This window comes from Anabrus simplex, chromosome 6, assembly GCF_040414725.1.
Source record: "Anabrus simplex isolate iqAnaSimp1 chromosome 6, ASM4041472v1, whole genome shotgun sequence".
Classification (NCBI taxonomy): domain Eukaryota; kingdom Metazoa; phylum Arthropoda; class Insecta; order Orthoptera; family Tettigoniidae; genus Anabrus; species Anabrus simplex.
This window is the reverse complement of record NC_090270.1, coordinates 265,368,042-265,389,530: the sequence shown is the minus strand read 5'-3', so window position 1 is coordinate 265,389,530 and position 21,489 is coordinate 265,368,042. Positions and strand designations below refer to the sequence as shown.

The 21,489-nt window shown below is 38.7% G+C and overlaps 1 protein-coding gene across 5 annotated transcripts in view; it reads right to left on the bottom strand.

Moving 5' to 3' along the window:
- tzn (tenzing norgay) overlaps positions 1-21,489 on the bottom strand; it is a 63,720-nt gene that overhangs the window by 35,503 nt on the left and 6,728 nt on the right. For all 5 annotated transcript variants that reach the window (XM_067150391.2, XM_067150390.2, XM_067150393.2 and 2 more), the window contains exons 2-6: positions 16,136-16,251; positions 15,687-15,808; positions 12,827-13,050; positions 12,645-12,748; positions 4,451-4,595 (exon numbers count right to left, since the gene is read on the bottom strand). In XM_067150391.2, the coding sequence (XP_067006492.2) occupies positions 4,451-4,595; positions 12,645-12,748; positions 12,827-13,050; positions 15,687-15,808; positions 16,136-16,251 (711 nt within the window). The remainder of the gene's footprint in view (positions 1-4,450; positions 4,596-12,644; positions 12,749-12,826; positions 13,051-15,686; positions 15,809-16,135; positions 16,252-21,489) is intronic.

The window sequence follows — 21,489 nt, the reverse complement described above, 5'->3', positions numbered from 1 at the left end:
AGTTGGCACTTCCCAGGGTTCAGTTCCAGGTGAGCGCCTTTAGTCTCTGGAATACTTTCTGAAGGTTTTTCCAGGTGTTCCAGGAATATGCATCATACCACAATGATGTCATCCACATTCACCAGGCAGGCGTTGTGTATGAACCCTCTCAGCATAGATTCCATCAGTTGCTCGAAAGTCATAGGTGCAATACACACTCCGAAGGGTGTAATGGTGAACTGCCACAACCCTTGGCCAGTGGAGAACACTGTCTTCTCCTTATCCTCTGGGTACAGTGCCACCTGCCAATATCCAGACTTCAGGTTCAGGGCTGAGAATCACTGGGCTCCTGAGAAGGGGTCCAGTGTGTCATCTATTCAGTGCTTCTTGGTGACATCATTAACTTTCCGATAATCGACACAGAAGCAGAGCTCCCTGTTCTTCATTACTATGCACTGTCAGATTCTTCAATAGCCCCACACTGCTTGAAGTTGCTCAGCATCTTGTCAATCTGTATCTTCTTAGCCAGAGGTACTTGATAGAGTGGTGGACAGACAGGGATCGCATCGCCTGTGTTAATATCGGTCCTCCCATTATTGCAAAGATGTCCCAGCCTCTAGAGCTCCCCAAACTGGTTGGTCTCTAGGTGATGTAGATGTTGATTCCCTTAGGGAACCTGAAATATTTGTCCCAAATGAGTAAATTTATAATACCAATATAAATGGTCCATTATTGGACATTATAAATTTTCCAGCTAACTCATTCCTGGTTGCCAACATTTCGCATCTGATACAATAAAATTTACTAACGATGATTACAAGAAACAGAAATGACACCGAACAATACTTGGACATGAACAAGACAACAGTGATGTTAGAACTTGGTGTTAAACATACAGGGAATATGTAGCAAATAATGTGGGAAAACAAGCAACTAGGATAAAGTACTACCACCTTTGAAAGGTAAAAAGTAATAATACTTTAAAAATTACTCATCCATTTAACATTCCTCACTTTACAATGCCTTTCTATAACTTTGTGACCACATCAGATGTATTTCTCGCTTGCCATTTTATGCTGAAAGAGAGATTGTATCAATGCAGTAAAATAAGTAGGTATAGCTCGTGACTCCATGGTGCTAGAGCACGGCAACGTGTTAGAGAATATCAGCAATGCAAGAAAATGGAGACATAGGGAAGGTACAGCCCAGCACTTCTACAGTTCCTGAGGAGCCTGTGGACTGGATTTGGCTGTACATAATAAAGCAGTCACTGGGGACCTCTCACAGACCATCTGTGGGAACTGTAATTCTATCTATTTCATTTCCATCAGAAAGGCATATTGTATGCCACAGCCCTTTCGAGTTTACTGTATGGCAGTGGTGTCAATACGGAGCAGCAAATGTGAGATTTATAAACGGATTAATTACAGTTTAAAAATGTGAAAGATGAAATTCTTCGAAATTAATTAATTACAGTATATTCAATATAAAACACAATGTGTACCTATGATTTTAAAAATTAGAAATTCACTGTCAATACAAGGTTTCATCTTTTGAATAATGAGAAGGAAGAAGTCTTCTTTGTTTGCAGTCAAACAGGTGGTATAGTGATTCACAAACACAGTTGCTGGATACCTGGTGAAAAACCTTTCTTATTACAAATACGGTGATGAAAGTCGTGAATTGCTCCTCTTGTATAGAGGCGACGTAGCTCAAAACTGGCTGCTTTCCATTCATCACTGTTCATGGTGGGAATATTAAGAATTCTGGGTCTATTTCTGCAGTTTTCTGGAGCCATTCCTTCAGGAACCTTTCGGTAGCTGGGGCTGGTGTCAGATTATAAGTTGCCATCAGGTCTTCTATGAAGGAAGATGTTCCTGCTAGCTGGTATACAAGTCGATTTGGTGAAAACTTTAAGATGCAGAGTGCTCTTTTTATGTATCTGGCTTTAGTTCTGTCCAAAGTTTTCAGATTTCTGTATGAAAGAAGTATGTCCATGTTATCTCAATTGTATATAACGTTACCGGTGCATTTTACTGCATTGCAACAATTTTTTAAAAAATTAGTTTCAATAATCAGCAACGTGATGGTGAGCAGTGGGAGTGTCCAGCATTTTGAGTTGAAATATTGTTGCAATGCAGTAAAATCAGTATAGCCTGCAACTCCATGGTGCTACAGCACTGCAAGTGAAACCATTACATTTTTCTCTTAGTACTATATTACACTAGCTGTCATCGGTCACCATAATTTCTACAACTTCTTGACTACATCAGCTGAAGTTGAAAATTGTGCTCAATCTGGAAAATGTATAAATATCTTTAAACTACACGGATTGGAAAAACTGACGAATCAAGTAAGCTGAGTAAGTCTATGAACATCTTACCAAGTACCAACAATGTAAGAAAGTGGAGACGTCTGCACAGGAAAAGTACAGCCCAGCACTTATACCATTTCTGTGGAGCCTGTGGAGTGGAGTTAGCTGTACATAATGAAGCAGTTTCTGGGGACCTCACAGACCATCTCTGCCCATTGTAATTAAGTCTACTTCATTTCTGTCAGAAAGACATATTTTCTTCCACAGCCCATCCATTTTGTTTCTTTTTACAGTATACAGTAGAACCTCGATTATACGTTTTCCCGTATTATTCGTTCAAATTTCGTGGTCCCGCGAGCATCCTAATTAAATAACGTTGTAAAAATCCCATATTACCCGTTCCTCGAAGAAACGATTTCCCGTATCAACTGTCCAGAAATTTCAGTCCCATGAACGCTAAAACCTCAATCATGCGCTTTTCAAGAAACTGTGTACCTCATGAAAGGACGGCTACAGCACGGATCTTAGTATTAACGTCCCGTCATTGCAGTAATTTGAGGAAGTACTGTACTGGAAAAGCGATCGGCGGTGAACTTGCATAAGAGACCATCTTGGCTTCGCATTCGGGTGGTATTGTTTACAGAATCAGAATCATAAAGCAGAGTGTGTCCACAACAATTGGAAAGAGACAGCGTATTTCAACAGCTCTACAGTTTCGTCAAATGTTCGTACTTGTAAAATGTCTACATTTTGTTCAGGGTTAGATGTTTATTTCATTTTTTTTATTTTTTATTTTTTCGAGTGTATCGCTGAACAGGTTTTCGGCACTTCCCTCAGGGCACTGTATAGTCACTGAGCTTTCAAGCAGGAATCGAAACTGCTCCTACTTAGGTAACACAAATTTAGTATTTTAATATTATTGTATACGATTATGTTATCGAGACTAGAACATATATTATGTTGCACCTTACATACATAAAGCCATGCGAGGTTTTGGGATTGCCTATTACTGTTTTGGCCCTAATATAAGACTGGAAATTTCACGTTTTTGTGTTAAAATGTTATAAAAACCGCAGTCGTTTCATCTGCGCACGTTACATTTAAAAATTGTATCGTTTCACACTCGCACCGACTAGTACAGCGAGCGCACTTTCCAGCTGAGCTCAAGGTCACGAATAACCGTAATATTGGAAGTTTTGATATTTTTTTCTTTCCAATTTGACTGTGATTAGTGACGGACAGAATTGAATATAATGCATTCCAGAACTTGAGAATCTATACTTACATTCGAAACCATATTCTCGAGTTCAACATAACCTTTAAAAGTCGATGTAGTCCTAATTTACGCGGTACAAGATTTCCATAAACTGACTATGAACACTATACCGGTGACCAAATTACAATGGAAGATTAAAGAAAAAAGGATTTCGTCATTGTTGGGCGCTTTTGTATCCAATGTGCTTTATTTTATTAGATTAAAGAATTAAAAACTACTTGTGATCAATTGTTCTTTGGCTGGGTTATAGGTTTTTCGAACAGTTTGTCTGATCAAAGTTGCTGAGCTGAAAGAAGTTTTCAGAGGAAACTGACGAAGTTTTCCCGGTAAAACTGAATGTAAAGTTATGAGAATTTTATGTCGCATGCCGGTAATTAATGTTCGAACTTGCCTCTCATCCGGAGGGCCCGGTTTCGATTCCCGGCCAGGTCAGGCATTTTTACCTGAATGTGAGGGCTGGTTCCGGGTTCACTCATTCTAAAATTACTTTTAATTGAGGCGCTTTTTAATGGTGAGATGGTGACCCCGGTCTAGAGAGCCAGGAATCACAACCGAGAGGATTCGTCACACTGACCACGCGTCACCTCATCATCTGCAGGCCTTTGGACCGAGCAGCGGTCGCTTGGTAGGCGGAAGGTCCATTGGGGCTGTAGTTTGGTTTGGTTTAGGGGTGTTTGTAAGATTATAAGTAAACATATTTCTTTTTTGTGATGTTTAGCCAAATTGTTGATGCTTCATTTATTCCCGGATTTTCCGTTTTCCCGTGTTGTACATTTTTTTTCCGGGGTCCCTCCAAAAACGGAGAATCGAGGTTCCACTGTAAAAGTACCAGTAAGAACTTCTAGCACATCTTCAATAGTTACTACAGGAAAGTTACTCACCTATTGTAGAGGGTACAGTTGGCTGTCGATGTGCTCTCTTCCCCTCGGCCCATGCCATTTTCTTCTTTATATCTTCATTGGTTGGTTCAACATGCTGTGCAAACTTGAGGTTGGCAACAGTGTATTCATGACCACAGAACACTTTCTGAAAGAGAGAGAAAGAAATAACAGTTGGAAAACAAATACAAAAAGTTTAGGAAGTAACTTGCTGAGTTAAGCTAAAATTAAGTGACAAAATCAAATCATGTAGACAAAAATGAGAATATGAACACACAAGAGGATAAACACAATGACAGGTCAGTGTGGGATTTAAATGAAGGAGTAGGAAATCCAGAAAGACTGAGAAATGTTAATGTTAATCCTGTTGGTGCAATGCTATTTCCCCAGAGTACTACTGTTCTAGATCCTTATTTTTCTGACCCGCGATAGAATATAGCAAAACCTCATTAAGACGTTTCTGCAGGGTACAAGGAAAAAGAACGTGTTAAGCAAGAAAATGTACTACTGAATACACAAATAAAAACTATCGAAGAGGGATATAGGAACACTAATTATGATTTTTCTCGACATGAGGGTATTTTAAGTTTTGTGTCTGCCGCTACAGTGAAAACTATATTTACCATTTCTAAAGGTGAGAAGAGAGTATTCAAAGGGGTGGAAAACATGGAGAGAACTAATATGAAAACCTTTTTGGAGCTAATAAAATAACAACAGTGTACTGAAAGGATCTGCATAGGGGCCATAAAACTATCGAAGTATTATTAGAAAATCACACTCTTTCTAAAACAAATGTTAGTAGAAGCCTTTTATTTCAGATCAGTGGGTTATTAAACATTATTTTCTGGGCACTGAATTGGAGGTTGCGCATGTGAGAGAATTATTTTGGCCGCCAGTCTGAATTCAACAAAACTTCAATTGACTGGATTGATCGAGTCGAACTTGAAGATGCAAATTTCAATATTCGCACCACCTCTGGGCGCTTAAAGATGCCTGTCCACTTTCTAAGATTTTAATTCTGTCTACGTTATAAGGAATTTCATGACTTTTTCCGTATCCATAAGTAGGTTATCACAAGACAAATATGCACCATACTAGTCAACTTCACATGATTATGTTCCTAATCCAAAGGATGGTTGCCTAGTTGCACTTCTTCTTAAAATAATCACCACCACCACCACCTCCTAATCCAGATACAGGCTATCACGTGACAAATATTCGCTGCCCTTCACTGTACCACTCGAAACAAAATAAATTTCTAACTTCTGAATGGAATGCAAAATACAAGCACAAACAGACTCAGTGTGTTATTCAGCAATCTCACTTCAAACCAGCAAGCAAAACTGAACATTCCTGAGGCTAACAGCTTGGTCCCCAAACGTCCAACTTATCCTGCTAAAATTCAGGAATTCAAGGCCTTTTCCCGTTATCATGCAATTGTGGCGAGGTCTCTTACCCGAGTTGGACATCACATTCCTTTCACAAGGGATGACAAATAAAATTTTCAGGGGTAGGAAAAATGTGCGTACTAATAAGTAATAGCAAAATTTCCTGATGTGGTAAGCGAGGTATTTTTATATACAGTAGAAGTCCGATATAGCAAGTACGGCATACAGCGAGAACTCCGTTGTAACAACAGCTTTTCCTTGTTCCTTGAGAATTCCTATATTAAACTGCATATTATCCTTCGGTTACAGTGAGAAACCTATCACTGAAGCACCCGTTATTACGAGCGATTTAGCATGCGTTATTTTTTCCGTTATCGATATTTATCCACTCCGGCAATTATATTGAGTGCAATCGATCATCTTCAGTATAGTTTTAGCACTATGTGCACTAGAAAGCTCTTTCGTCGACATTCAAACTCGAAGGGGATGTTGGAGTCGATTAGTAATACTCGTCGACTGGAGTTCTGTAAACTCAATTTAAAAATGAAAGAGAACCTGTTTCCATATTTTAAACGCATGAATAACGTGGCCGATAACAGTAGTTAACTTTATTAAGAAATAAAGTGACAAGAGGGTTCACCTTTTCAATACAATATATCAAGTAAATGATATTACATCAGTCATGGGACTAGTTTCAGTCACTTAGAGACCATCTTCAGCCAAATAAAAATTAAACAGATTAAGTGATAACTAAAACATATGTATACCAGACAAAGACAATGTTGCAGGAATAATTTATAACATTTAAAATACATATAATAACAAAAATTATGGTTATATCTTCTTGTTATAATATGATGTCTTTAAGTTGACTTAGGACCTCCGGCAAAGAAGTAAATCTCTTTTTCTTTTACAATTGGCTTTACGTTGCACCGACACAGATAGGTCTTAAAGTGATGATGGGATAGGAAAGGTCTAGGAGTGAGGAGGAAGCGGCCAAGGCCTTCACTAACATTTGCCTGGTGTGAAAATAGGAAACCACAGAAACCATCTTCAGGGCTGCCGACAGTGGGGTTCAAACCCACTATGTCCCGGATGCAAGCTCACAGCTATGTGGCCCTAACTGCACGGCCAGCTCGCCCGGTAAGTAAATCTTTAATGTCTGATGTAGAACAAGAACTTGTTAGAAATAGAGGCTGAGGTAAATGATCGCTTAATTTAAATGCTATGTTCCGGTATGGGAATCAAGTAAGAATGAGATATAGGCCTACCATTTTTTTTTTTTTTAAACGCCCAAGGTGGATGCTGATCTCAGAGGTTAGTTTATTCGGTAAAACCATGTCAGGATGTTTCTGCAGGGGGAGATGAAAAGAGAATGTGTTAAGCAAGAAAACGTACTATTGAATACATGAATTGGAACTACCCAACACTTGATATGTTTTTTTCCCGACACGCATGCATTTTACACCGTGTATGGACAGGTACAGTGATAGATATAGGCTATCTACGGTTTCCAAAGATGAGAATATTAAAAGGCATGAAATATACGAGAGAAATACGAAAACCTTTTCCATTGGGACTTAATAAATAACAACAGTGTATTGAAAGGTGTGTAAAACACCAGACAACATTAATATAAAAACATTTGCACTGGGACGCATAAAAGTATCCGCGTATTATTTTCAGATCACACTCTTAGTAAAACGAATGTCAGCTGAAGCCTTATATTTTCGACCAGTGGATTATTAAACATAGTTTTCTGGACACATTCTTCAATCATGAATTATCTGGAGGTTAAACCCAGCCATGTGCAAGAGAATTACTTCAACTGTGATCTCTACAATACTTCGATCGACTCGAGTCGCGTAGTTTCAACATACGCATCACCGTTGAAAGATGTGGATGCCTGTCCACTTCCTACATTTTAATTTTGACTTCATTATTAAGTGACATCACGATTTTTCCAGCATTCATAACTGTGCTACACAAGTATGCACCATGTTAGTCAACTTAACACGATTATGTTCCTAATCTGTACGTAAGCTATCTTCTTCTTCTTCATGTGCCATGTCCTCGCAGAACGTTGACGATCAGTAGCATCATCTGTTGTTTGTTCATAGCTGTTCTGAACAGAGTAAGCTTTGTAACCCCAAACCACTGGCTCAAATTGCCGAGCCATGATCTCCTACTTCTCCCCGGACCATGTTTACCATTAATTTTCTCTTGGAGTATTACTTGCAGAAGATGGTATTTAGAGTTCTGCATCATATGACCAAAGTATTCTAGCTTCCTTCTCTTGATGATAGTGAGAATTTCTGGTTCTTTGTTCATACAGTGCAAAACGTCTATATTGGTCATTTTAGCTGTCCAAGGTATCTTCAGCATCCTTCGGTACGTCCACATTTCAAATGCTTGCAATCTCTTGCACATGGTCTCAGTTAGTGTCCATGCCTCAACGCCGTATAACAGAATGCTGAAAACGTAGCACCGGAGTAGTCGTGTCCGTTGTGAAATGGAAAGGTCACGGCTTGTCAAAATTTTCCTAAGTCTCTGAAAAGAAGTTATGGCCTGCTCAATTCTGTATTGGATCTCATGAGTAAGGTCCCAGTCATCATTGATGTGACATCCCAGGTATTTAAATTTAAATATTTGCTACCCTCCACTGTGTCACTGAACATAGAATAAACTTCTAATTTCTGAATGGAATGCGAAATATAAGCACAAACAGGCTTTCTGGATTATTCAGTAACATCAATGAAAACGGGAGAGCAAAATTGAACTTTCCTGAGGCTAGCGACTTGCTAACCCTGTGGAGTTCAGGAATTCAAGACCATTTCTTGTTTTCGCGCAACTTTCTCCGACCGGCCTCCTGTTGCGAGTGCTCTAATTTTTGTTGGAAATCACGTTCCTTTCACAAGGGATGACAAAGAACATTTTCAGGGCTAGGAAAAATGTGATCGTACTAAGCGGTAATGGTGAAAATTTGTGACGCGATAAGTGAGGTATTTTTATACCATGTATAAATTTACAGTAAAACGACGTGAACCGGGGCTTCGAATTTACAAGATGCTAAGAGAGAAATCATCTTAATCAGGAAATCCACTGAGGAGGTTTCACTGTATTTTCTCGCATCTGGTTTAATTTCGGAAAGGCTATTGGCATGTAAATTTATATGAAAATTTTTATCATTACTCTACTGGAACTTGAAATATGTAGGTTAAGTTAGGTTAGATAATGCTGTTTGAATAAGAAAACTAACCACACCCAGGTGACTGGAGTGGGACACTGATGATGATGATGATGATGATGATGATGAATAAGAAAACTAAAATGTTTGCCATGGAAGCCACTGGAGTGATACTACTCCAATTCTTCAGAATTAAATTGAACATACACGTTCACATTTTCTCGGAATTAGAAAAATAACGAAGAAGTAAGTCGTAGCATGGAAATCTGTGAAAACGTAAGTTTTGAACAAACGGATTGCTGTTTTATACCAATTTTAATGTGTGTGGACAAGAAAGGACAAGCTAGCTACCTACTACTACCGTCCGGCCGTGCCATCACCCCTGGTGAGAAAACGGCCACCCTCCCAGTGATGGCACGACCGGCCCTACCCGTGGGGCCGTAATAACAATAACATAACAACATAACCTGCACCGACTTCAACATCATTTCTGTTATCAGAATTTCCCACTACTTCCGAGGCACCTTGTACTTCGCTGTCAGCTTCTTTACGTTCAGGAATAATTTCCTCATCGGAATTAATACCATAATCACTGTCACCATCAGTACTGTCACTTAGATCTTCAAAACTCAAGAGCTTGATTTCAGAATCGTCAACAAAGCAGGCTGTGATCTTGATTCTAAGAACATGTTAAAGTACTTTCATTTCTACAGCTAAATAACCCAGAACGTTGCTTGTTTTTCAAAGACTTTTGAAAATGAAGATAAAAGTATCAGTATTCAGCTGGTACCTATATTAGTGCCATCTGATGTCCAGTTATAAATCTACGGCGGAATACCGACACCGTCTGTCAGAAAGACAATCACACTTGACGAAACAGTGCACAGTCTTCCAGAAAGACGGTCTGCAGTTCTAGGGTTAAGGGAAAGGAGACACGGTGGTGGACAAAAAAAAAAAAAAAAAAAAGGAACAAGGTGAAGAAAGAAATGGATAAGGAAAAGCAAAAAATATCAGAGGGATAAGAATAAGATAGAAAGGTTACATGTGGAATACAAAAGGTTGAAACTACAAGTAAAGGAGAAGGAAAAAAAAAAAAGGAGAAATGTTGGGGAGAGTTTACCAACAAAATTGAGCAAGATAGTTGAGAAAATCAAAAACTATACAGGCATTAGAGAGAGAAGATGGATCAATAGTACATGACGAAAAGGGTCTTCAGAAGGTGATGGCAAAATATTTTGAAAAACTTTATAATGAGGATGACTGCTCGGATGAAGAAGGAGATAATAAAATGGAAATAATAGATGGAGGAAAAGAAGAGAACCTGATACAAGGGTTGGAACTTGAAAGGGCAGTGAAAGCAATGACCAAAGGTAAAGCAAGTGGAAAAGACTAATTCAGTGCTGATATGATTAACACACCGGTTTACTTAACCGTCGAATCAATGGGATGCACGAGCCTGTGCCCGGCTTACCTAACCGTCGAATCAACGGGGTAATGCAGCGTCCTGCTTTAGCGATGGTAAAGTGAAGGTAGTACGTTAAAACTCAACAGAGGGCATTACAATCATTCTTTATATCTGATGGAAGTCTCTTCCGCTGTATTTGAGTCATGTTTAGGGGATTAACCACATAAATTGAAGACAGCATTGAGCTGATGTCACGGGTGTTCAGTGAGTAAAGATGAGCATGCGCGAGGCTATTACCGAGCGAGAAGTCGTGGATATTTTACTGAATAGTGATTGTGAAGGAGATTATAATATATCAGAAAGTTCTACCTGTGAATCTAGTGATGTGGATACATTATCTGTGCTTAGTGAAGTTAGTGGTAGTAATACGAGTCAAAAAGCAGATGTAAATATTACTAACGCAAATGTTCCAATGCACCGTAAGAATTACTAGGTGAGTTTATAGTGCATAGTTTTTTTTTTTTTTTTTCACTGTAATGTAGCACATTCAATTGAAATGATTATTTTTGAGCATTTCTATGAAAGTTTGACAACGTTTGAGCCAGTAGTTGCAGTGATATTATCATTTAAGTACAGTCTTGCATGGACCTTATAAACCCCAGCATTTAAATGGTAATTTAAAGATCCGGAACTGATGTTTATAAGGTAAGCGGATGGGTTAAGGCAGCAGGAAGCATTGGACTACAGTGGCTATACCAAGGCCTCAATGCCATATGGAAGGATGACAGGAAACCTGAAGATTGCCAACAAGGAAGCATTGTACCATTGTTCAAAAAAGGAAATGGGAAGAAATGTGAAAATTATAGAGGTATAACCCTATTATCACATGGGCTAAAAATAATGGAGAAAGTCATAGACAAAATACTGAGGGATATAATAGAAACACAGTTAGAGGAAGAACAATATGGCTTTAGACTGAATGGATCAACAATATACTTGATATTTACAGTGTGAATGCTAGTGGAAAAACATCTAGAAAGGAATAAGGAAATCATCTTTGTATTTTTGGATATGGAAAAAGCTTATGATACAGTTAAGAGAAAACATGTATGGGAATTCCTACTGAAAAGGAGTGTACCAAAATCATTAATTAACAAGATAAAAATGTTGTATCATGAGAGTAAAAGCAGTGTACAAGTGGGGAGTGGTGACTGAAACATTTTATACAACAAAAAGGTCTCAAGCAAGGAAGTGCACTGTCACCATTATTGTTTATTATATTGATGGATGAAATCATAAAATGTGTAAAACAGATTATCAGTAGTGAGAAGTGAATGCTTTGGTATTTGCAGATGATGTGGTGATTTGGGGAAAGGGAGAAGAGGAAGTTCAAAGAAGACTGGGTGTTTGGAATGAAAATCTGAAGGAGTTTGGAATGGTAATTAGTAAAAAGAAAACTTTAGTCATGCACTGTGCAAAAGAGAAAAAGAGAAGCCAAGTGAACATAGACGGAGTAGAGAATGTAGAACAGTTTACATATCTGGGTAGCATTATTAATGGAAATAATGAAATCAACCCTCAGACTAAGTAAAGGTACAACATTTTATCATCAAGTCAGAGAGCTTTTATGGGATGACAAAGTACCTAAGAGAACGAAATTAACATTACATAAACAGTATTTCATACCAATTGTAACATATGGACTAGAAACGCTGGTAACTAATAAGAGACAAAATAGTAAGATCCAAGCAGTAGAAATGAAATTTTTAAGAACATCAGTTAAAAAGACAAGAAGAGACAGAATTCAAAATATTAAAATCAAAGAAGAGCTAAATATTGAACTGTTAGTACAGAACATACAGAAAGCAAGACTGAGATGGTTTGGACATGTAAAACGAATGGAAAAGGAGCAGGTAGTAAGAAGGGAATTGGAAAGAGAAATTAAGGAAAAGAGACCAGTTGGAAGATCGAGAAGAATGTGGATGGATCAGATTTGGAAGGACATTAGAGAATATGGATTGGATGTGGCGGAAGTAATGGATCAGGAAAAGTGGAAGGACAGAAAGGAGTGGAGGAGGCTTCTTAACCACACCCGGGCGAGTGGAGTGGGACATTGATGATGATGATGATGATGATGATGATGACATGAATTCCCCATGGTTTCCATAATTGCTCTTAAGAAAATGACTGAGATTTGAGAGATCAAAATTTACTTACAGTATCATTAGGTAAATGTCCCAAAGTTTCCACAAGAGCCTGATACATCTGATCTGGAGTACCTTCAAAAAAGCGTCCACAACCAGCAATGAACAACGTGTCTCCTGGGAAAGAAAACTGACGGGTGAATGTCAACTGGGAAAATAAAAAATATAGTATGTAAGAATAGGACAGTTTCTCACCTGTGAACACAGCAGGAGGGTGGCCTGGGGACTCGACGAAGTAGCAGATGTGTCCTGATGTGTGACATGGGGTAGCTAGACACTTGATACTGAGCTGCCCAACATTGAACTTGTCTCCATGTTTTACTTTCCGTGTGAGCGCTCCAATACGATCATCTCCACCATAAACCTCAAGGGCAGACGGTGCTTGCTTAACAAGGTTGGTATTCCCACCAGCATGGTCCCTATAAATTATACACCAGAGGTAGCAACTGTAGTACTGTGTATATGTAAGAACACTGCTTGGCAGAAAACTTATTCCACTACCCTTAAAAATGTAAATAAAAGTCTGTAAAATTCATATGGATATTGATATGTTTCCAAATTCCTACAGGTAACTTTCTTGAGAAAAGAATACTTGAAACTCTTCCATTCAATAGAAAACATTACAATAACATAACATAAGAAACATACATACGAGTGAAATACAAAGATTTTTTTCTAATTTACTTTACGTCACACCGACACAGACAGGACTTATGGCGACGATGGGATAGGAAAGGGCTAGGAGTGGGAAGGAAATGGCCGTGGCCTTAATTAATGTACAGCTCTAATATTCACCTGGTGTGAAAATGGAAAACCATATTAAGGGTTGCCAACTGCAGGGTTCAAACCCACTATTTTCTGAATGCAAGCTCACTGTTGTGCGACCCTAACCGCACGACCAATTGCTTGATTGAAATCCAAAGAAACGAGAGCAGCATTTACTGAGCAAGTTGACTATGTGGTATGATCAAGTAGTTGTAAGCTTGTGTTTGGGAGATACTGGGTTCAGACCTCACCACTGACAGTCCTGAAGATGGCTTTCCATGGTTCCCCATTTTTAAAACAGGCAAATATCTTACTTAAGGTCATGTCTTCACTTTTCCAAACCATCAATGCCCAAAACCTGTATGTGTTACTGCGACATTAAACTACTCACAAAAAAAAAAAAAAAAAAATTCCCACGTGGTTTAAGTGTGCTCCTAAAGTCGAGGAAATTTTTTAAAAATAAGCTTTTTGTATGTTTTAATATGCTTCAAATAAAACAAAATAAATCATATTAAAATTCAATAACCTGAATTACCCAATCTACAAGGTACCGTAGTTTGAAGTAACATCAATCACATGTAAATTACACTATTGGAAGAGAACAACACCAAACAGGATGTGTAACAGTCAAAGCTGACCGACAAAAACAAACCTAGTTGTCAAATAGAACTTAGAAGTACCAGTTACATTTCAAGGAATAAAAAGAAAAGAGGCGCTATATAGAAAAGGTTCATTAAAAAATATATATGAATCTCTACTGTGTTTCACACATCAGTATTGAAGAGAGTTATAATTTTGTGGCTATTTTCAGCCTAGAAGGTAGATGCAAATCTGGGTAGCACATGAGTACTGTAGTCAGTGGAGTTGATGGTAGTGTCATTCGTGAATCAGGGCATCTAAAGGTATCCAATGCCTTCACTAGGTACTGCACAGTACCTTCAGGACTCAATGTTACTGTTTCAGCTTTCTGTGATTTTATATTACGGTTAAATTTGCAATGGTACTTCAAAATACCAAAAGGACACAAAGGGTTAACCCTTACCCCTCGAATTAAAGCTCTCTGTGTTGTCTATACTACTCGTATTTTAAATGTGAATTTTTATTTATGTGACCTATATTCATCTTTCACAATTTTGGAGGTAGCATTTGCTTTTAAATGATGTATTTAGGCTATACACATTTTAAGCAAGTTATACTGGAACAAATAAAAGCAATATGTGCAATTTAAGACAAATTATTTTGCATTTTTATTATTATTATTATTATTATTATTATTATTAATATCGTTATCGCATACTGACTGGTTTCGTTAATAATTTCACTGAACATATTATCGGTAAAAAGCAATTGAAAAACTCTATTCAGTCTCTGGTTTCAAACCTCACGTTAGTTTGTAGGCTAAAACCGTTTGAAATTGGGATCAGTTGATTTATAATTGTGTCAGCCGGCAGCATCAGGCACATGTTGGGTTATGGTACACAATCCGAACATCACCAGTTCACTTTTAGGTTTCAAGGAAGGTGAAGAGGTGCGATAATAACTGTGGTTTTGTATGTTACCCAACATATACAACAATGGACAGTAATATATATATATATAAAACTAGAAGAGCACATGGCGACCATGTTTCTTTACTATCGCTCAACCTTTCGTGTGTGTGAGTGGACAGGTGACAGCTACACTGCCCTGTAAATAATAGATTATTCACTGACTGTCAAATAGTATCTGCATTCTACAAAGTTCCACGCTGAAGCAAAAGATGGCAGTACAGTATAGCATCGTGTATTTTGTCAGTTAAGAAACGGTAGACGAATGGTGGGCGATACAATGCCATGTCGGGTCTCACCCGACATGCGACCAGAACGTGAATATCGTAAGGTCGGGCCTCACCCGACAGATGAGTGGTAAGGGTTAATTTAAATACACAGTCTGCTTTTACAGGAAATAAATGGAGGAATGCCTCGACATAAGTACCAGCTGATGTTCTGTCACAAACTCCTTACTTTAAAACAATGGAAGGATGAAGGCTAACATTTGCGGATATTGAGATATATAGTTTAGTACTAAATCTGAAAAAAAGGTGAGGATAAACTTCCACTACAATAGTTTTCAGTCATGTACAATGCCCGTCTTCTACGACTATGCCACTTGTATGGTATGATTACCAACTGTAACATTCTATTTTTGCCATAGGGGTACACCAAAATAGCACATCTAACAGCAAAACCACAAAATTCAAGTAGGTGATGGAGAGGTGAGCTCTAAAACAATCGAAGTTTGTGTTGCTTACCAGTGATGGTGGGTTGTGAGCACGCTAGTAAGTCTGACTCCTGCTTTCTGAACGGCACTCAAAACCTTGTCAGGTTCCACAGGATCCACAATAGCTGCCTCCTTTGTGGCCTCATCCACAATCTGCAAAAGTAAGCAACGACCAAGATTCCTTAGACGTCAAGTATCATACAAGAGACAAAACTGGATGTGCCCACACAAAGAAACTATCAGCGAGAAGGTTTTACATGTAAAAGGTAATTATTCAGGCCACATAAACAATGCCAAGATTCATTACACTCTGTGTGTGTGTGTGTGTGTGTGTGCGTGAGAGAGAGAGAGAGAGAGAGAGAGAGAGAGAGAGAGAGAGTCAGTCACCTCCCCCCTCCCCAGTATAGGCTATTTTCACTCAAGATTAACTGTGATTATTTCCAAACAGATAGGCTATGTCATACAGGAACCAGTACTCACCAGGTACATGTAGTTGTCCTGAAGTGCTGACAGAATTTGCACCTTCATGCCTGAGAAAACCTCTTCTTGAAAGTTACTATGAGAACCTCGGTACCCCACAGTGCGCCACGCTACAGCTGGAACAAACAGGTTTTGCAATTATCCACTCCACCAACTGCAGTAACAACTTTAATTTAATTAAGAACTGCTTCAGTGTAGTTCTGAAGCCCTATTTATCAATATTGCTTATCTCGTACCAGTAATATATATAGTACACACCTTTTCAATTTGTGACCTATTCTAAATGTCCTGAGTGTGCCCTGCTTATTCTACACTTTCTACCGATCATGAAGTATCAGCAAACAGTTTTTAAAGTTTTCAGTAGTACACTAACCTACCCAGACAGAATCTGAAAAGGGAATGGATGAAGAAGAAGTCAAATAAAAAATATACCATAACGGTTTACGAACAATGTAAGTAATATAGAGGAACAATGTGCAGAAACTGAGGTAGTACATATATATTAAAGAAATACAACTTTCAAATAGGAATGACTTTTCAAAGACAAAACCCTGCATCAGGGCAAGCCTGGGAATGTCAGGAACAACATAATGGACAATTTATTTTTCCAAAATGCTCTATAAGTCAACAATACTTCACGTTGTATATAGACCTCTAGAAATGAAATGGCGAATGGCTTTTAGTGCTGGGAGTGTCCGAGGACACGTTCGGCTTGCCAGGTGCAGGTCCCTTGATTTGACCCCCGTGGGCGACCTGCGCGTCGTGATGAGGATGAAATGATGATGAAGAAGACCAGCCCCCGTGCCAGCGGAATTAACCAATGTCTGTTCAAATTTCAGACCCTGCCGGGAATCAAACCTGGGACCCCTGTGGAGCTGGACTGGACCTCTAGAATGCCTTACATATATTTTATTTTTTAATTTATGTTTTCTTTTCTTCGTTCTTATGTGCTGAGACAAAAGGTTGTATCAAGAAACTTTTAACATACGTACTGTATATACTATCCAACAAATTAAAGTGTCTGTCAGACTACTGATTACATCTAATTGTTTCAACGGAAGTCAAATAAAGTCAAAAGATTATGGATCAGACTTAAGAAATTGAAATAAGTAATAATAATGTCAGATAAACTTTCCTCTCAATACTAATCAGAGTATGGAAGACCAGGAAGTTATAGTATGTATAGTATGTCATCTTATCCCGATATACGTTAAATAAAAAGTCAGAAATTTTATATTGTCTTAGGTATGCTTATAACTCTTTATAATAAATTAAGCCAAGAACTCCATCAGTTCCCATTAACAAATTTTTAAATGGTGTCTTTATAAACGATTGTTAGTAAATCCGTGGTACTCCATTGCTGAATGTGTTGGAGATGACCAAATTTATGTATCATTTTATAGGTATCTCTATTTCTTCATGCTATTTATACTAATGTGCAAAAGATGGATTTTTTTAAAAATTTTGAGAAATGTAAATTTAATGATTACAATGGTATTCAGAATGGAATTATCTTCATAACTTTTGAAGGTATCACTCATTACGCCTCTGTTTAGAATGGAAGTCTTACATTGTGTCCTTTTGGTGCCAATTCCTGTGAAGGAGCTATACACTAGAATCCTGTTAATCCGAACCCCGTTAATCCGAACTAAAATATTCCCTATTGAAATGAACGAACCTATTATAGAATGAAGATTTACTTGCATTTTATTAGTCATATTTTACTAGAATAACTTAATAAAACATAATTACACATCATAAACCATCAACCACTGGTCGTTTCTCTTTACAAAGTCTGTTAGTTTCTTTTGCTGTAGCGATTGGAACCTACTCGAAGGTGCAGTGTTAAACCAGCGTCTCATAAACATCACATCAGTGGGCGTAGCAGGGGAGTTTGCTCGACGTAGCATACGGCAAGTTCTACTCGTAAGGTGGCCATGGCATCTCAATGTGACACTAGTTGTTCATTGTGGTCTTCTTCGTCGTCACTCAGTTCCTCATCAACTCCAGATTCTTTCTCCGCCATAGCTACAATTTCTTGGTCTGTTTGTAATTGATGACAGCTTCCATCCACTCGGTAATGTCATTTTCATTGTTGTTTTCTCCTCTACGGGTTCTTAACTACTCTACTGTAATTTTATACAGTATTTTATTAAGGTAACTGCTAAAGAATGGACATTTCAAATTACAGTATGTACTGTACTGTATTGTAGAAAATATTTTCCTCAGACGGTGAGGCACTGGCCTTCTGACCCCAACTTGGCAGGTTCGATCCTGGCTCAGTCCGGTGGTATTTGAAGGTGCTCAAATACGTCAGCCTCGTGTAAGTACATTTACGGGCACGTAAAAGAACTCCTGCGGAAGAAAATCCTGGCACCTAAGCGTCTCCGGAAACCGTAAAAGTAGTTAGCGGGACGTAAAAACAATAACATTATTATTAGAAAACATTTTCCGCTTAATCCGAAAATTTTGTAATCCGAACAGACTCTGGTCCCAATTAGTTCGGATTAACGAGACCCTACTGTACATTATTTCAATAATCCTATTGACTCCTACTGTTGAGCTCATGTCTGACAGTTTTCATATGCATTCTGCAAACTTTTCATTTCGTGTTTCATGAGGATCTGTGAATGAAAGTTGCTTTTGAGTTTACTTTGAGTATGGAAGATGCTGGAAGAGCTGTAAAACTACCTGATGACGGATGCAACTTCCATTATGATGTAAATGTGCTGGGAACATCACCCACAAGCGAGTGCTGAGCTGTAATGAGTTATCGAGAATGCAACACTTTGTGTAGATGACCTGGATCAGGTTGTCCGAAGAATACACCGACAAGAGATGACAGATTTTGAACTCTTAAGGTGTTAAGAAATTGCCACTTAATAGCCATACAGGCTAGAAGACATCTAAAGGAGGTGCGTAATGTCAATATTAGTGAGTAGAAACTGAGAAGAAGACTAAGAGAGTCTTCACGAAGACCTCTTAATGGCCCTTTCTGACATTCCAGCATTGGCTAGCCCATCTTCATTTTGCTTGAGACCATCAGAATTGGACACCGGAGCAATGGATCAATGTTCTCTTCATTTTTTACATGTTCAACCTCAACTCTGCAGATCAAAGGGAAAGGGTGTGTAGGAGAGCTGGGGAGTGTTATTCCACCTGCACCTTCTCAGCAAAAACACAAACCCCTATGCCCGATGTGTTCACTGAAAACAGGGCACTAAGTGCACACTGGTACATAGAGGAGATTTTTCTTGAACATGTCATACGTTTTGCTCCCTATATCCAAGAAAGCTTTGTTTTAATCCACAACAGTACCTGTCCTCATGCTGCTCAGTGAGCATCAACATTTCTATACGAGACAGAAATCATCACTTTGGCCAGCATGAAATCCCAACCTAAACCCCATCGAGCATGTATTGGACCTTCTCGAGCATTGAGTCACTTGATATGGTTTTCATACCCTAACTAAGCTGCAGGCAATTCTTCTTCAAGAACAGGATGTTAGAACTCAAAATGATGTCATCACGTCAACTGCCAGCATGCTGATTAGGATGCAAGTTGTTATTGCTTCAAATAGTCGCAATACCCATTACTGAGTGCTTAAGAGGCATTTTCAAGTGGTTGTGAATGTTGTTAGTGACCAGGGATGTGTTTAAGGGGTGTTGTAAGAGAGTTCAAAAGCTGCCAACTTCTATTCACTTCTGTTTTACATTCTTTTCCTTGGTTAAAAGCCCCAGCCGCTCTTAACTTGGGAACAGGGGTTAGCGAACACGGAGCCCTTAGCCGACTCCTGGCACTGTTTCCACTTTCTTATGCCAGGCTCCTATTTTCTTCCTTCCTATCTGACCTCCCTTGGTCAACTCTTGTTCTTTTCTGACTTCGATGGTATTAGGTTTGCGAATCCTAGGGAGTCTTTCATTTGCATGCCCTTCATGGCCCTTGTCTTTCTTTGGCCCATACCTTTATTTTATAAAGTGTCATACCCCTTCCTGTACTAGCTAAAGCACTTGTTCTTCATGCAGATTTATGAGCAAGGATTAATGTAGTTAATGATACAAAATGAAATATGAATTATAAACTCAGTAAATATTCTTTGCACAATAAAGCACACAAATTATGCATAGAATGAGAGGGACAGTTAATTTATACAATACTCAGCTCGGTAGATGCAGTCGCTTAAGTGCAGCCAATATCCAGTATTCGGGAGATAGTGGGTTTGAATCCCTCTGTCGGCAGCCCTGAACATGGTTAACTTGTCCCATGTAATCACCATTCCATAAGTGAGAATAGGAATGATTTTAGCATCAAATAGTGCCATGGCAGCCTCGACATATTATCTGCTCATGAAGCTGATTTCATAAATGAATCCTAAATCTATGTACACAGTATTAAAAAGATAGAAATGGAATACACATATTTGGATGATGACAAATGGCTCACAGCAGTTCTCAAATATGCATAAGCAAGCTTAGCACCCTGAACAATACAACAGCAGCCTCCAAAAGCTTTCTGAAGAATGGGATGCTTATTCCTCACTAGGCCTGTTAACACACAAATGACTTTACACACATCCAAGTGTTACGGTAGATTTTTTTTTTTTTTTTTTTTTTGCTCGTCCCTGTAATATCTAGTACTGCTTTTGGATGTCTGTTGCATAGAGTCTTCCTGGAAAAGGATTTAGGAATATACATCGCATGGTGTACAGAGCCATTGTTGTCTAAATATAACTCGGAGGATGTGAAATCTGGACCCTATATCATCACGACGTCAAGAAACTAGAAAGTTTCCACCAGCAGTACGAACATTATGAACATCAAATAGGATAACTACGTATGCAATGTTGAGGTTCTTGAGAGGGCACAGATATGCAGTATAGAGGCCACCATCATTAGTCATCACCCCGTATATGGATTCGATATGTCCAGTGTATGACAGATGACTTCCTCATCAAATCCTGTATAGTGAACTCAGCACTAGCAGGAGGTCTCATGATGCCCTTCTGAAGCAATATAAAGATCAGTTGAAGAAGATCATAAGGAGCAGAGACCAATACAAGTGGTTGGCAGACTCTTGCAGAAGACTGTTCTTGTTGGCTCACAACTACCAGAAATGCTGTTGTTCAATTTGAATGTGTACACTGAAGGTAGGAGCCAGATATCCGTCAAAGATGGAAACAACACCAGGTCTAATAATAACTACTAACTACTTTTATGGTTTTCGAAGATGCTGAGGTGCCAGAATTTTGCCCTGCAAGAGTTCTTTTATGTGCCAGTAAATCTACTGACATGACCCCATTGGCTTTACGTCACACCAACACAGGTAGGTCTTATGGCTACATTGGGATAGGAAAG